The following is a 15112-nucleotide window of genomic DNA, read 5'->3' as shown; positions in this document are numbered from 1 at the left end:
AGATATGCGTGGAAAGTTCTTTACGCAGAGGGTGGTGGGTGCCTGGAACGCATTGCCGGCAGAGGTGGTAGCGACGGGCACGATAGCATCATTTCAGATAGATATAGGACAGATGTCAGAAGTAGGTTCTTTACTCAGAGAGTAGTAAGGGCGTGGAATGCCCTGCCTGCAACAGTAATGGACTCGCCAACATTAATGGCATTTAGATGGGCTTTAGCGTGGTTTCACAGGTCGGCACAGCATCGATTAGAGCTGGGCCTAGGGCTGGAGAGAGGGATGTGGAGTGAGATCCTGCATAGAGAGTGAGCTTTACCTCCTCCTGTGCTAGGTTGAGCCTCATACAATTTAAAAGTACGTACAGTGCACTTAACTAAGACGTGTGTGACTGGATTCTTCCCTAGGGCGGAGGATAGGTGTGAGCGTTGTTCAGGGGGCCTGAGAATCACTCTCACATGTTCTGGTCCTGCTCCAAGTTAGTTGGGTTCTGGGTCTCACTTTTTGACATCATGTCAGAGACCAGTGGGGTCAAACTAGAGCAGTGTCTGCTGGTGGCGATCCTGGAGGTCTCAGATTTCTCAAAGCTCCTTGAAAGGGGAGGGATGGGGGTGCGACGTCTTGGCATTTGCCCCCTTGGTGGCTCGGGGGCGGGTCCTGCTTGGGTGGAGATTGGCGGTGCCACCCAGGGCCTCGGCACAGTTGAGTGACCTGGCAGAATTCCTGCGATTGGAAAAGTTTAAATATACCGAGAAGGCCGTAGGAAAGGTTCTATTCCGGGTAGATGCCGTTCATCACTTTCTTTTAAGGACCTGTTCTTGGCCTAGAGTTAGGGGGATGGGGCGGGAGGGTTAGTAGGGAGAGGGAATAATGGAGGGCAGCACGGTAGCATTGTGGATAGCACAATTGCTTCACCGTTCCAGGGTCCCAGGTTCGATTCCCGGCTTGGGTGACTGTCTGTGCGGAGTCTGCACATCCTCCCCGTGTGTGCGTGGGTTTCCTCCGGGTGCTCCGGTTTCCTCCCACAGTCCAAAGATGTGCAGGTTAGGTGGATTGGTCGTGATAAATTGCCCTTAGTGTCCAAAATTGCCCTTAGTGTTGGGTGGGATTACTGGGTTATGGGGATAGGGTAGAGGTGTTGACCTTGGGTAGGGTGCTCTTTCCAAGAGCCGGTGCAGACTCGATGGGCCGAATGGCCTCCTTCTGCACTGTAAATTCTATGATAGTGGGGCTCAGGGAGGGGGGGGGGGGGTAGGGAATTTAGGCTTGTTGTTGTTATCTTGTTAAAATAAAAATGACCAACTGTTTGTATGATATAGCTAAGCCTTTGAGTGTAAGAATTTTTTTTGGAGATTTAGAGTACCCAATTCATTTTTTCCAATTAAGGGGCAATTTAGTGTGGCCAATCCACCTACCCTGCACATTTTGCTTTGGTTTGTGGGGGCGAAACCCACGCAAACACGGGGAGAATGTGCAAACTCCACACGGACAGTGACCCAGAACCGGGATCAAACCTGGGACCTCGGCGCCGTGAGGCCACAGTGCTAACCACTGCGCCACCATGCTGCCCTCCTTGTCTGTAAGAATTTGATGTTTGGAATAAAATATATTCCAAAAAAAAGAATCTATCCACCCTCTGAGAAATAATTTGTCCTCATCCCTGCCTTAAATGAGCAACCCCTTATTTTTAAACAAGCGGCTTCTGGTCCTAGATTATCCCACAAAAGGAAACATCCTCTCCACATCCAGCCTTCAAAATCTTCAAGGTTTCAATCAAGTCGCCTCTCACCCTTCTAAACTCCAGCGGATACAAACCCAACCTCTCCAACCTTTCCTCATAAGACAACCCGCCCACTCCTGGATTTAGTCCAGTAAACCTTCTCTAAACTGCTTCCTATGTATTTACATCCTTCCTTGAGGAACACCATTGAGCTAAATAAAGCTTTTCCAGTTGGCCAGCCAAACCATGGTTATAGATAATGGATAAAATCTGAACAAGCATATATGCGAGAGACACAAAAATTCTTGGGATGCAAAACCCGGATTTTTGCCCAACCTATATATACAGGATTGAAATCCCACGAAATTCAATAGTAACTGTCATTGTCAAAAATGGAGACAATTTAAAACCAAACCGCATCAAGTAAGTGCATGTTCTTTAGATAAACTACTTTTTCTTCCTAAAGGTTGCTTTTACTCCATTCTTTAATTTATTTTGTCTTGAGGCTCCCTAAAGTTTTTATTTTAGTTTTTTTTTTAAAAAGGCTCTTCAGGTTAAAAAAAGTAAAGGTTGACGACAACTGATCTGTGACCATTGTGCTGCACAATGCTCTACCTTGAATATTCTGCTCAATCCAGTCAAGACATCCGAGCTTAGAAACATTGAAGGGAAGGACCACAAGACTGACTCCTGATGACAGTGCCCAGTTAGGAGGGTAGGCTAGAAACATTTGGATCCCTCAGCCTTGAAAGGAAGTGACCAGCAGATCTTACACCCTGAGCACTATTTCAGGCTGACCCAAGTGCAGAAGCGGTCTTAACCAACTGATGTCAAGTTAACACCTCTTCACAGAGTGAGCAACACCTGGAATGGGCTCTGGGTAGGGCAACGGAGGCAAAAACTCTGGAGTCATTTGAGGGGCAGTCAGCTGCTATGGGAAATTAACTAAACAGCTCCCCTCATCTCTCATGACTGTTACAATCTAGTTCAGAAATAGGAGAGATCCCAGCACCACTCCCAAGGACCCTCCACTCTGTCCATTGCCCCCAACTCCATTAACTAGTCCCCACTAATTCCCCTCGCAGCCAATTTGATATCCACATTTTGCTGGGATGTTTAAACTAGCACTGAAAATAACATGGACACTTATGCATTCTTCCCCCCCCTCCCCCCACCTTGCAAAATAAAGTGCTAGACTGCTGAACAGTGCTCCGAGGGTGCAGGCCAGTGCAAACAGCTGCCAACATGGGGTGGAAGGAAACCTTAGAGTAAAATGGCTTTAAATGAATATACCATCTCCAGCAGAATTCAATTTGTCCAAGTCTTCGAAGACAGCAATAGCCTGTGGGTAAAGGGAAAGACAAATAATGAAACTATTTGTTAATGCACCAACTTGTCAAAAATCTGAATACTTCAAAAGGGACGATATTATTAGCTTTGATAACTCACTATTGGGATAACCAAAGATTCATGGCTATCTACCTGAACAGCCATCTGGGTACAAATGCCCTTCCTACAGTCACGAGTAGAGGGACAATATTCTGTTTGAACTGGTGCAAAAACTGTTTAAAAAGATAGGATTCACGAATGGAATACCTTCCCAACTGCGGGTCTCCATGCTCAATGCTTTTTGCGAGGCTAGAGGCTGGAGCAGGAACCCGAGCTGGCACTAGATAGAGGTCACAGTGCACTGAGCTCACTGCATCAGTTTGGGAGAGTTTGGATTTTGTTTAACCAAGGCTGGGGCGACTTCAGCCTGAATCAATTGCGCAGGCAAGGCAGCTGCAAGCAACAGAGAATAAAGGAAAAAGCGGTGCTCTGTGCTCGAGCAAGTCCTTGAGTTGCTGCACATTCTCGGGAAGCGCATCCCAGAAGCACAAATCTCCGGCCAGTGATATCAATCGAGATCAAAACACGGGAAAGAAATTGAAAGTGGAACGGGAAAATTGATGAGTATTCAAGAGACAACACAAGGATAGCAAGTGCCTCCACAGAGCTGGGTTTGCATTTGAAGCAACCAAAACACAATCACAAACACACAAAAAAGATAGCGATGATGCTTGGTTTACGAGTTAAACATGTAAGTTAATGAAACAACACAATGATGGAAATCAACAGGCCAGTCAGCTACGAGGAAATGCATCAGCAACTCACCCTCCCAACCACCATTAATTGAGCAATGTATAACAATGAAAGTTTACATTGATGTGTAGCATGACCAGTTTTGCACCAGGTTTACAAACACTGCTTTTCCAATGATCTGTAACTGGTGATCAAGTGAAAGCAAAGCAGATGGGATTTGGTTAGATTGGCGGCTCGGGGTTGCCATCTTGCTTTGTTCTTAGCGCTTGTTGCTGCCCTAATTACAGCCCTTAGAGCAGGAGTTGCATGACCTTCAGCGTACCAGCACATATCCGTTGGCATTATTCATGGTGCCGGCAATTTGATGCGGGCGTTAACTCAACATTACAATTATGCAGTTCTTCCTCGATGCTCAACTACAAAGCTGGAAAAAATATTTTTATTAAGGGCTCCCATCTCACTGAGGAGGCTACAGGCCAATCCATATCCAACAACCTGCTCTGTAAACTCTGCAATATATCGCAGCTATCAAAATGAGAGCAACGTATGGTATGTCAAACATCAACTAGGGGTTTCAAAGAACAAAGAAAAGTACAGCACAGGAACAGGCCCTTCGGCCCTCCCAGCATGTGCTGATCATGCTGTCCGTATCCCTCCATTCCCATCCTATTCATGTATTTGTCAAGATGCCCCTTAAACGTCACTATCGTCCCTGCTTCCAGCACCTCCTCCGGCAGAGAGTTCCAGGCACCAAATACCCTCTGTGTAAAAAAACTTGCCCCTCGCACCTTAAACCTATGCCCCCTAGTAATTGACCCCTCTACCCTGGGTAAAAGCCTCTGACTATCCATTCTGTCTATGCCCCTCATAATTTTGTAGACCTCTATCAGGTCGCCCCTCAACCTCCGTCGTTCCAGTGAGAAAAAAACCGAGTTTATTCAACCGCTCCTCATAGCTAATGCCCTCCATACCAGGCAACATCCTGGTAAATCTCTTCTGTACCCTCTCTAAATCCTCCACATCTTTCTGGTAGTGTGGCGACCAGAATTGAACACTATACTCCAAGTGTGGCCTAACTAAGGTTCTATACAGCTACAACATGACTTGCCAATTCTTATACTCAATGCCCCGGCCAATGAAGGCAAGCAGGCCGTATGCCTGGGTTTCTGTGGCCATTAGTACCCGGTTTCCCTGGGTATCTGTGGCCATTAGCACCCGGTTTCCCTGGGTTTCTGTGGCCATTAGCACCCAGTTTCCCTGGGTTTCTGTGGCCATTAGTACCCAGTTTCCCTGGGTTTCTGTGGCCATTAGCACCCGGTTTCCCTGGGTTTCTGTGGCCATTAGTACCCAGTTTCCCTGGGTTTCTGTGGCCATTAGTACCCGGTTTCCCTGGGTTTCTGTGGCCATTAGTACCCGGTTTCCCTGGGTTTCTGTGGCCATTAGTACCCGGTTTCCCTGGGTTTCTGTGGCCATTAGTACCCAGTTTCCCTGGGTTTCTGTGGCCATTAGTACCCAGTTTCCCTGGGTTTCTGTGGCATTTAGTACCCAGTTTCCCTGGGTATCTGTGGCCATTAGTACCCGGTTTCCCTGGCCATTAGTACCCAGTTTCCCTGGGTTTCTGTGGCCATTAGTACCCAGTTTCCCTGGGTTTCTGTGGCCCTTAGTACCCAGTTTCCCTGGGTTTCTGTGGCCATTAGTACCCAGTTTCCCTGGGTTTCTGTGGCCATTAGTACCCAGTTTCCCTGGATTTCTGTGGCCATTAGTACCCAGTTTCCCTGGGTTTCTGTGGCCCTTAGTACCCAGTTTCCCTGGGTTTCTGTGGCCATTAGTACCCAGTTTCCCTGGGTTTCTGTGGCCATTAGTACCCAGTTTCCCTGGGTTTCTGTGGCTATTAGCACCAGGTTTCCCTGGGTTTCTGTGGCCATTAGTACCCAGTTTCCCTGGGTTTCTGTGGCCATTAGTACCCGGTTTCCCTGGGTTTCTGTGGCTATTAGCACCCCGGTTTCCCTGGGTTTCTGTAGTCATTAGTACCCAGTTTCCCTGGGTTTCTGTGGCCATGAGTACCCCGTTTCCCTGGGTTTCTGTGGCCATTAGTACCCAGTTTCCCTGGGTTTCTGTGGCCATTAGTACCCAGTTTCCCTGGGTTTCTGTGGCCATTAGTACCCAGTTTCCCTGGGTTTCTGTGGCCATAAGTACCCAGTTTCCCTGGGTTTCTGTGGCCATTAGTACCCGGTTTCCCTGGGTTTCTGTGGCCATTAGTACCCGGTTTCCCTGGGTTTCTGTGGCCATTAGTACCCAGTTTCCCTGGGTTTCTATGGCCATTAGTACCCAGTTTCCCTGGGTTTCTGTGGCCATTAGTACCCAGTTTCCCTGGCCATTAGTACCCAGTTTCCCTGGGTTTCTGTGGCCATTAGTACCCAGTTTCCCTGGGTTTCTGTGGCCATTAGTACCCAGTTTCCCTGGGTTTCTGTGGCCATTAGTATCCAGTTTCCCTGGGTTTCTGTGGCCCTTAGTACCCAGTTTCCCTGGGTTTCTGTGGCCCTTAGTACCCAGTTTCCCTGGGTTTCTGTGGCCATTAGTACCCAGTTTCCCTGGGTTTCTGTGGCCATTAGTACCCAGTTTCCCTGGGTTTCTGTGGCCATTAGTACCCAGTTTCCCTGGGTTTCTGTGGCCATTAGTACCCAGTTTCCCTGGGTTTCTGTGGCCATTAGTACCCAGTTTCCCTGGGTTTCTGTGGCTCTTAGCACCAGGTTTCCCTGGGTTTCTGTGGCCATTAGTACCCAGTTTCCCTGGGTTTCTGTGGCCATTAGTACCCGGTTTCCCTGGGTTTCTGTGGCTATTAGCACCCGGTTTCCCTGGGTTTCTGTAGCCATTAGTACCCAGTTTCCCTGGGTTTCTGTGGCCATGAGTACCCAGTTTCCCTGGGTTTCTGTGGCCATTAGTACCCAGTTTCCCTGGGTTTCTGTGGCCATTAGTACCCAGTTTCCCTGGGTTTCTGTGGCCATGAGTACCCAGTTTCCCTGGGTTTCTGTGGCCATTAGTACCCAGTTTCTCTGGGTATCTGTGGCCATTAGTACCCCGGTTTCCCTGGGTTTCTGTGGCCATTAGCACCCTATTTCCCTGGGTTTCTGTGGCCATTAGTACCCAGTTTCCCTGGGTTTCTGTGGCCATTAGTACCCAGTTTCCCTGGGTATCTGTAGCCATTAGCACCCAGTTCCCCTGGGTTTCTGTGGCCATTAGTACCCAGTTTCCCTGGGTTTCTGTGGCCATTAGCACCCAGTTGTGGCCATTAGTACCCAGTTTCCCTGGGTTTCTGTGGCAATTAGTACCCAGTTTCCCTGGGTTTCTGTGGCCATTAGTACCCAGTTTCCCTGGGTTTCTGTGGCTATTAGCACCCGGTTTCCCTGGGTTTCTGTGGCCATTAGTACCCAGTTTCCCTTGGTTTCTGTGGCCATTAGTACTCAGTTTCCCTGGGTTTCTGTGGCCATTAGTACCCAGTTTCCCTGGGTTTCTGTGGCCATTAGTACCCAGTTTCCCTGGGTTTCTATGGCCATTAGTACCCAGTTTCCCTGGGTTTCTGTGGCCATTAGCACCCAGTTTCCCTGGGTATGTGTGGCCATTAGCACCCGGTTTCCCTGGGTTTCTGTGGCCATTAGCACCCGGTTTCCCTGGGTTTCTGTGGCCATTAGTACCCAGTTTCCCTGGGTATCTGTGGCCATTAGTACCCAGTTTCCCTGGGTTTCTGTGGCCATTAGTACCCAGTTTCCCTGGGTATCTGTGGCCATTAGTACCCAGTTCCCCTGGGTTTCTGTGGCCATTAGCACCCGGTTTCCCTGGGTTTCTGTGGCCATTAGTACCCAGTTTCCCTGGGTTTCTGTGGCCATTAGCACCCAGTTTCCCTGGGTTTCTGTGGCCATTAGTACCCAGTTTCCCTGGGTTTCTGTGGCCATTAGTACCCAGTTTCCCTGGGTTTCTGTGGCCATTAGTACCCAGTTTCCCTGGGTTTCTGTGGCCATTAGTGCCCAGTTTCCCTGGGTTTCTGTGGCCATTAGTACCAAGTTTCCCTGGGTTTCTGTGGCCATTAGTACCCAGTTGTGGCCATTAGTACCCTGTTTCCCTGGGTTTCTGTGGCCATTAGTACCCAGTTTCCCTGGGTTTCTGTGGCCATTAGTACCCAGTTTCCCTGGGTTTCTGTGGCCATTAGTACCCAGTTTCCCTGGGTTTCTGTGGCTATTAGCACCCGGTTTCCCTGGGTTTCTGTGGCTCTTAGCACCCGGTTTCCCTGGGTTTCTGTGGCCATTAGTACCCAGTTTCCCTGGGTTTCTGTGGCCATTAGTACCCAGTTTCCCTGGGTTTCTGTGGCCATTAGTACCCAGTTTTCCTGGGTTTCTGTGGCCATTAGTACCCGGTTTCCCTGGGTTTCTGTGGCCATTAGTACCCAGTTTCCCTGGGTTTCTGTGGCCATTAGTACCCAGTTTCCCTGGGTTTCTGTGGCTATTAGCACCCGGTTTCCCTGGGTTTCTGTGGCTATTAGCACCCGGCTTCCCTGGGTTTCTGTGGCTCTTAGCACCCGGTTTCCCTGGGTTTCTGTGGCCATTAGTACCCAGTTTCCCTGGGTTTCTGTGGCCATTAGTACCCAGTTTCCCTGGGTTTCTGTGGCTATTAGCACCCGGTTTCCCTGGGTTTCTGTGGCTATTAGCACCCGGTTTCCCTGGGTTTCTGTGGCTCTTAGCACCCGGTTTCCCTGGGTTTCTGTGGCCATTAGTGCCCAGTTTCCCTGGGTTTCTGTGGCCATTAGTACCATGTTTCCCTGGGTTTCTGTGGCCATTAGTACCCAGTTGTGGCCATTAGTACCCTGTTTCCCTGGGTTTCTGTGGCCATTAGTACCCAGTTTCCCTGGGTTTCTGTGGCCATTAGTACCCAGTTTCCCTGGGTTTCTGTGGCCATTAGTACCCAGTTTCCCTGGGTTTCTGTGGCTATTAGCACCCGGTTTCCCTGGGTTTCTGTGGCTCTTAGCACCCGGTTTCCCTGGGTTTCTGTGGCCATTAGTACCCAGTTTCCCTGGGTTTCTGTGGCCATTAGTACCCAGTTTCCCTGGGTTTCTGTGGCCATTAGTACCCAGTTTTCCTGGGTTTCTGTGGCCATTAGTACCCGGTTTCCCTGGGTTTCTGTGGCCATTAGTACCCAGTTTCCCTGGGTTTCTGTGGCCATTAGTACCCAGTTTCCCTGGGTTTCTGTGGCTATTAGCACCCGGTTTCCCTGGGTTTCTGTGGCTATTAGCACCCGGTTTCCCTGGGTTTCTGTGGCTCTTAGCACCCGGTTTCCCTGGGTTTCTGTGGCCATTAGTACCCAGTTTCCCTGGGTTTCTGTGGCCATTAGTACCCAGTTTCCCTGGGTTTCTGTGGCTATTAGCACCCGGTTTCCCTGGGTTTCTGTGGCTATTAGCACCCGGTTTCCCTGGGTTTCTGTGGCTCTTAGCACCCGGTTTCCCTGGGTTTCTGTGGCCATTAGTACCCAGTTTCCCTGGGTTTCTGTGGCCATTAGCACCCGGTTTCCCTGGGTTTCTGTGGCCATTAGTACCCAGTTTCCCTGGGTTTCTGTGGCTATTAGCACCCGGTTTCCCTGGGTTTCTGTGGCTATTAGCACCCGGTTTCCCTGTGTTTCTGTGGCTCTTAGCACCCGGTTTCCCTGGGTTTCTGTGGCCATTAGTACCCAGTTTCCCTGGGTTTCTGTGGCCATTAGCACCCGGTTTCCCTGGGTTTCTGTGGCCATTAGTACCCAGTTTCCCTGGGTTTCTGTGGCCATTAGTACCCAGTTTCCCTGGGTTTCTGTGGCCATTAGTACCCCGTTTCCCTGGGTTTCTGTGGCCATTAGCACCCGGTTTCCCTGGGTTTCTGTGGCTATTAGTACCCAGTTTCCCTGGGTTTCTGTGGCTATTAGTACCCAGTTTCCCTGGGTTTCTGTGGCCATTAGTACCCAGTTTCCCTGGGTTTCTGTGGCCATTAGTACCCAGTTTCCCTGGGTTTCTGTGGCCATTAGTACCCCGTTTCCCTGGGTTTCTGTGGCCATTAGCACCCGGTTTCCCTGGGTTTCTGTGGCTATTAGTACCCAGTTTCCCTGGGTTTCTGTGGCTATTAGTACCCAGTTTCCCTGGGTTTCTGTGGCTATTAGTACCCGGTTTCCCTGGGTTTCTGTGGCCATTAGTACCCAGTTTCCCTGGGTTTCTGTGGCCATTAGCACCCGGTTTCCCTGGGTTTCTGTGGCCATTAGTACCCAGTTTCCCTGGGTTTCTGTGGCCATTAGTACCCAGTTTCCCTGGGTTTCTGTGGCTATTAGCACCCGGTTTCCCTGGGTTTCTGTGGCTATTAGTACCCAGTTTCCCTGGGTTTCTGTGGCTATTAGTACCCAGTTTCCCTGGGTTTCTGTGGCTATTAGTACGCAGTTTCCCTGGGTTTCTGTGGCTATTAGTACCCAGTTTCCCTGGGATTCTGTGGCTATTAGTACCCAGTTTCCCTGGGTTTCTGTGGCTATTAGTACCCCGTTTCCCTGGGTTTCTGTGGCTATGACTCATCTTTCATTCTCACTCCACAGTATAAATATTTCCCACTTTCTCTGTCTGTTAGCTTTGACAAAGAGTCATCAGACTCGAAACGTTCGCTCTTTTCTCTCCCTACAGATGCTGCCAGACTTGCTGAGATTTTCCAGCATTTTCTCTTTTGGTGACAAAAATATACTTCTTGCATATACTTTTCAATCACAACTTTCATTTGCTCCTAACCAACGACAAACCTCAAATTACCATCAGAGCTTTTGACTACCAAAAACCTACCAACCTCAGTTTTGACATTTGAACTTGACCTCGCCTCAACAGGTCTTTGTGAAGGAAGTTTTATATTCCTGTTGCCAGTGCTTCATCCTGGTATTGTATAGCACAACATACCCTGTGAAGACAAGCTTCTGGCTGTTTTCACAGTTTCAGTGAACATTGGAGAAAGGTTCGGCATGCCCACCCTGATCTTACTGAAACCCAAGTGAAGAATGTGCATTGTGTGCTTCAGTGGAAATGGCACACACCCACTATTCATGATCCCCAACTGGCAATAACATGGCGGGATCATAGTTCAAAAACAACCCTCCAAACGAGTGTAGACCTCAAGGCTAATATAATCAAACTTCACATTGGGGTCATGATGGAAAACATTCCAGGCAACAATTGGTGTGGTGCTGGGTGGGTTAGAGAAGATCAGATCTAAATGTCCAAATGATCAGGGCAGCACGGTAGCACAGTGGATAGCACTGTGGCTTCACAGCGCCAGGGTCCCAGGTTCGATTCCCCGCTGTGTCACTGTCTGTGTGCGGAGTCTGCACGTTCTCCCCGTGTCTGCGTGGGTTTCCTCCCACAGTTCAAAGACGTGCAGGTTAGGTGGATTGGCCATGCTAAATTGCCCTTTGCGACCAAAAAGGTTAGATGGGGTCATTGGGTTACGGGGATAGGGTGGAAGTGAGGGCCTAAGTGGGTCGATGGGCCGAATGGCCTCCTTCTGCACTGTATGTTCTATGTTGTTCTATGATCAAACCACCAGCACTGGATAGGAAGCACAGACCTGCTTACACTACCCTCCAAAGAAACAAACTTCAGCCGCAGTCCACTAAAACCTTACGCATCAGGGGCATTATCTCCCCAGAGACTCAGCTTCATTTGACGGCCCTCGCCTGCTATGGGGTGTGGTCCACATTGCTGTAGAACTGAGTTGAGGCTGGCTCAACAGGATTTATGCCGATGGCTAACACCCAAGAGAGCGAGCGAGATGTTCCAAAATCAGGTTTGAACATTGGAATCATACGAACGTCACTGTAAAGCATCACTGTAAAGGTGGTGACATAACTAGACCCATACAGATTCAAGTGTGGCCTCAGGAAAAATCCACAACCTATTCAGAATGAGTTAGGAATTGTACTGCTGGACACAGTATTAGGCACTGCACAATTCAAACCGTGGAACTGCATTTGCAGTGTATTTTTTAAAAATAAATTTAGAATACCCAATTCATTTATCCAATTAAGGGGCAATTTAGCGTGTTTAATCCACCTACCCTGCGCATCTTTGGGTTGTGGGGGTGAAACCCACGCAGACACGGGGAGAATGTGCAAACTGCACATGGACAGTGACCCAGAGCCGGGATTGAACCTGGGACCTCGGCGCCGTGAGGCTGCAGTACTAACCACTGTACCACCATGCTACCCTACAGTGTATTTTTAATGAATATTCTGGGAACCTTTCACCTATTAAGTTCAAAGATATAGGAGCAGAATTAGGCCATTCGGCCCATCGGGTCTGCTACGCTATTCAATCAAGGCTGATATGTTCCTCATCTGCTATCTACAATGTTACAGACCAGGAGCTGGATTGCAAAATCAGTCCACTATTGTTAGTGCTATTAAATCGGGGTTCCTACAGCTCCAAGACTTGTAGATCCAAAAAAATTGGCTCAACGAATCTGCAACTGGTCCACAGAGAGCAAACGCCACAGCCTCAAACTCGGGAGCAGGCTCCTGGAATTGGAATTGAAAGACCGGGATAAAAATAGCCCATATTTCTAAACATTTGGCTAGCTCAAATAGTAGATTAGCAGCCGTCACAAGGTCACAGCTTGAAGCGCTAACCTCTCAGCAGCCAGCCAACATTCTCAGCATTCCCACAAACAAATTATGGAGAGGCTTCCTGGGCATCATCCAACTGATCCAGACTTGTTTTTGAGGTGTTTTATTATGAAACACCTTTCCAGTTGAATTCAGAAACTACCGTGACACTCGGCGCTTGTTTGAAAATAGAAAGATGGCCAGTTGGCACTGCTGCCAGCTTTTAGAAAAAGGTGCCATGGTTTGATTGCCAGGCTGTGTTCGCGTATTTCAGTCAAGGCAGAAGAATGACAATTAGGTTCAGGGCCTTTGCCCAGAGAGAAGGCGCTTTTAAATATTTCCTGGGATGTGGGCATCGCGGACTAGGCCAGCATTTATTGCCCATCCTTTTTTAACATAAATTTAGAGTATCCAATTCATTATTTCCGATTATGGGGCAATTTAGCGTGGCCAATCCACCTATCCTGCACATCTTTGGGTTGTGGGGGTGAAACCCACGCAAACACGGGGAGAATGTGCAAACTCCACACGGACAGTGACCTGGGGCTGGGATCAAACCTGGGACCTCGGCGCCTTGAGGCAACCATGCTGACCACTGCGCCACCGTGCCACCCGATTTATTGCCCATCCTTGATTGCCGAGAGAACAAGTTGTTGAGCCGCCTTCTTGAACTGCTGCGATCCATGTGCCAATTAAAGTGGGGGGAGAGAAACAAAAAGATTCTAAGTCATTACCGTAACCCTCATCGCTTTCAGGGGGCATGTTGGTCTCAGTGGTGCCTTCCTACATTTTGGGTGGCACGGTGATTAGCACTGTTGCTTCACAGCTCCAGGGTCCCAGGTTCGATTCCCCGCTGGGTCACTGTCTGTGCGGAGTCTGCATGTTCTCCCCGTGTCTGAGTGGGTTTCCTCCGGGTGCTCCGGTTTCCTCCCACAAGTCCCGAAAGACGTGCTGTTGGGTGAATTGGACATTCTGAATTCTCCCTCTGTGACCCGAACAGGCGCCGGAATGTGGCGACTAGGGGCTTTTCACAGTAACTTCATTGCAGTGTTAATGTAAACCTACTTGTGACAATAATAAAGATTATTATTAATGTTGTTTGCACATTATACATAACGGACAATAAAACAAAAAAGATAAGTGCCGAACATGCAATAAAAACAGGACATGATATATCAACTGCCTCTCTTAATTTGAGGAGTGATGGTGGTGTGGTCGCAATGTCACTGGACTAGTCATCCAGATGCCCTGGATCTGAAGATGAGTCATATTGGACTGGAAACGTTATCTTGGGGTTCTCGCTCCACAGATGCTGCCAGACCTGTGAGTTTTTCCAGGCCTTTTTTCTGTATTAGGAATTCTCTGGGAAAGTGGGTTCAAACCCCACCGTGGCAGCTGATAGAATTTAAATTCAATTAACAAACCTAGAATATAAAGCTAGCCTCAGTAATGGTGACAACTGTCAGTGATTGTCCTAAAACCCCATCCAGTTCACGAATGTCCCTTTAGGGAAGGAAATCTGCCATCCTTACCTGGTCTGGCCTACATGAGATTCCAGGCCCATGGCAATGTGTTTAATGTTAATTGTCCCTCTGAAATGGCTGCACGAGACACTCAGTTCAAGGGTAATTAGGAATGTTTGGCCTGTGGGGGCAACGGAGGCGGCATAGGGGGGAGGTGGGGGCCTCGATGGGGTCCCCGATACGGTGGAACCACCGGTTTGTTCCGGGGAGAATTGATGGCGGGTTCCTGAGTTGGCACAGGGCAGGTGTCAGGAGGGAAGTTTGCGAGCCTGGGTGTGCTGGAAGGGAAGTTCAGGCTCCCCCCGGGGAACACCTTTAGGTACATGCAAGTAAGGGCGTTTGTCAGGCGGCAGGTGGCGGAGTTCCCCCTGCTGCCGCCGCGTGGGGTTCAGAACAGGGTGCTCTCGGGGGTGTGGGTTGGAGAGGGGAGGATCTCGGAAGTGTACCAAGTGATGCAGGAGGTAGACGAGGCTTCGGTGGGGGAGCTGAAAGATAAATGGGAGGAGGAGCTGGGTGAGGAGATTGAGGAGGGGACGTGGGCGGATGCCCTAGGAAGGGTGAACTCCTCCTCCTCTTGTGCGAGGCTTAGCCTCATACAGTTTAAGGTGCTGAATAGGGCTCATATGACCGGGACAAGGATGAGCCGGTTTATTGGGACCGAGGACAGGTGTATTAGGTGCTCAGGGAGCCCAGCAAACCATGTCCACATGTTCTGGGCATGCCCAGCGCTGGGGGAATTTTGGAAGGGTGTAGCAAGGACGGTATCGAGGGTGGTAGGATCCAGGGTCAATCCAGACTGGGGACTCGCAATATTTGGGGTTGCAGTGGAGCCGGGAGTGCAGGAGGCAAAAAAGGCCGGTGTTCTGGCCTTTGCGTCCCTAGTAGCCCGGCGGAGGATTCTTCTTCAGTGGAAGGATGCGAGGCCCCCAAGCGTGGAGGCCTGGGTCAATGATATGGCGGGGTTTATTAAATTGGAGAGGGTGAAATCTGCCCCAAGGGTGTCAGTGCAGGGGTTTTTCAGGAGGTGGCAACCATTCCTAGATCTGGCAGAACGGTAAAAACAAGGTCAGCGCAGCAACAACCCGGGGGGGGGGGGGGGGGGGGGGGGGGGGTGGGGGGGGGGGGTGGGGGGGGTGGGGGGGGGGGGGGGGGG

At 49.6% G+C, this 15112-nt stretch overlaps 1 protein-coding gene across 3 annotated transcripts in view; it reads right to left on the bottom strand.

The window, feature by feature from the left end:
* Positions 1-15112, bottom strand: part of LOC119958124 (5'-AMP-activated protein kinase subunit gamma-1) — a 74257-nt gene that overhangs the window by 39690 nt on the left and 19455 nt on the right. For 2 of the 3 annotated variants that reach the window (XM_038786382.1, XM_038786381.1), the window contains exon 2: positions 3008-3056. The exons of the other annotated variant lie outside the window; for it this stretch is intronic. Coding sequence is in view for 1 of the 2 variants with exons in the window: in XM_038786381.1 (XP_038642309.1) it covers positions 3008-3056 (49 nt within the window). In the remaining variant the exon portion in view is untranslated. The remainder of the gene's footprint in view (positions 1-3007; positions 3057-15112) is intronic. 3 annotated transcript variants of the gene reach the window in all.

Source organism: Scyliorhinus canicula, chromosome 28 (assembly GCF_902713615.1).
Source record: "Scyliorhinus canicula chromosome 28, sScyCan1.1, whole genome shotgun sequence".
Taxonomy (NCBI): Eukaryota; Metazoa; Chordata; class Chondrichthyes; order Carcharhiniformes; family Scyliorhinidae; genus Scyliorhinus; species Scyliorhinus canicula.
Note: the sequence above shows the minus strand (reverse complement) of the source record. Positions and strands in the feature narration are given on the sequence as shown.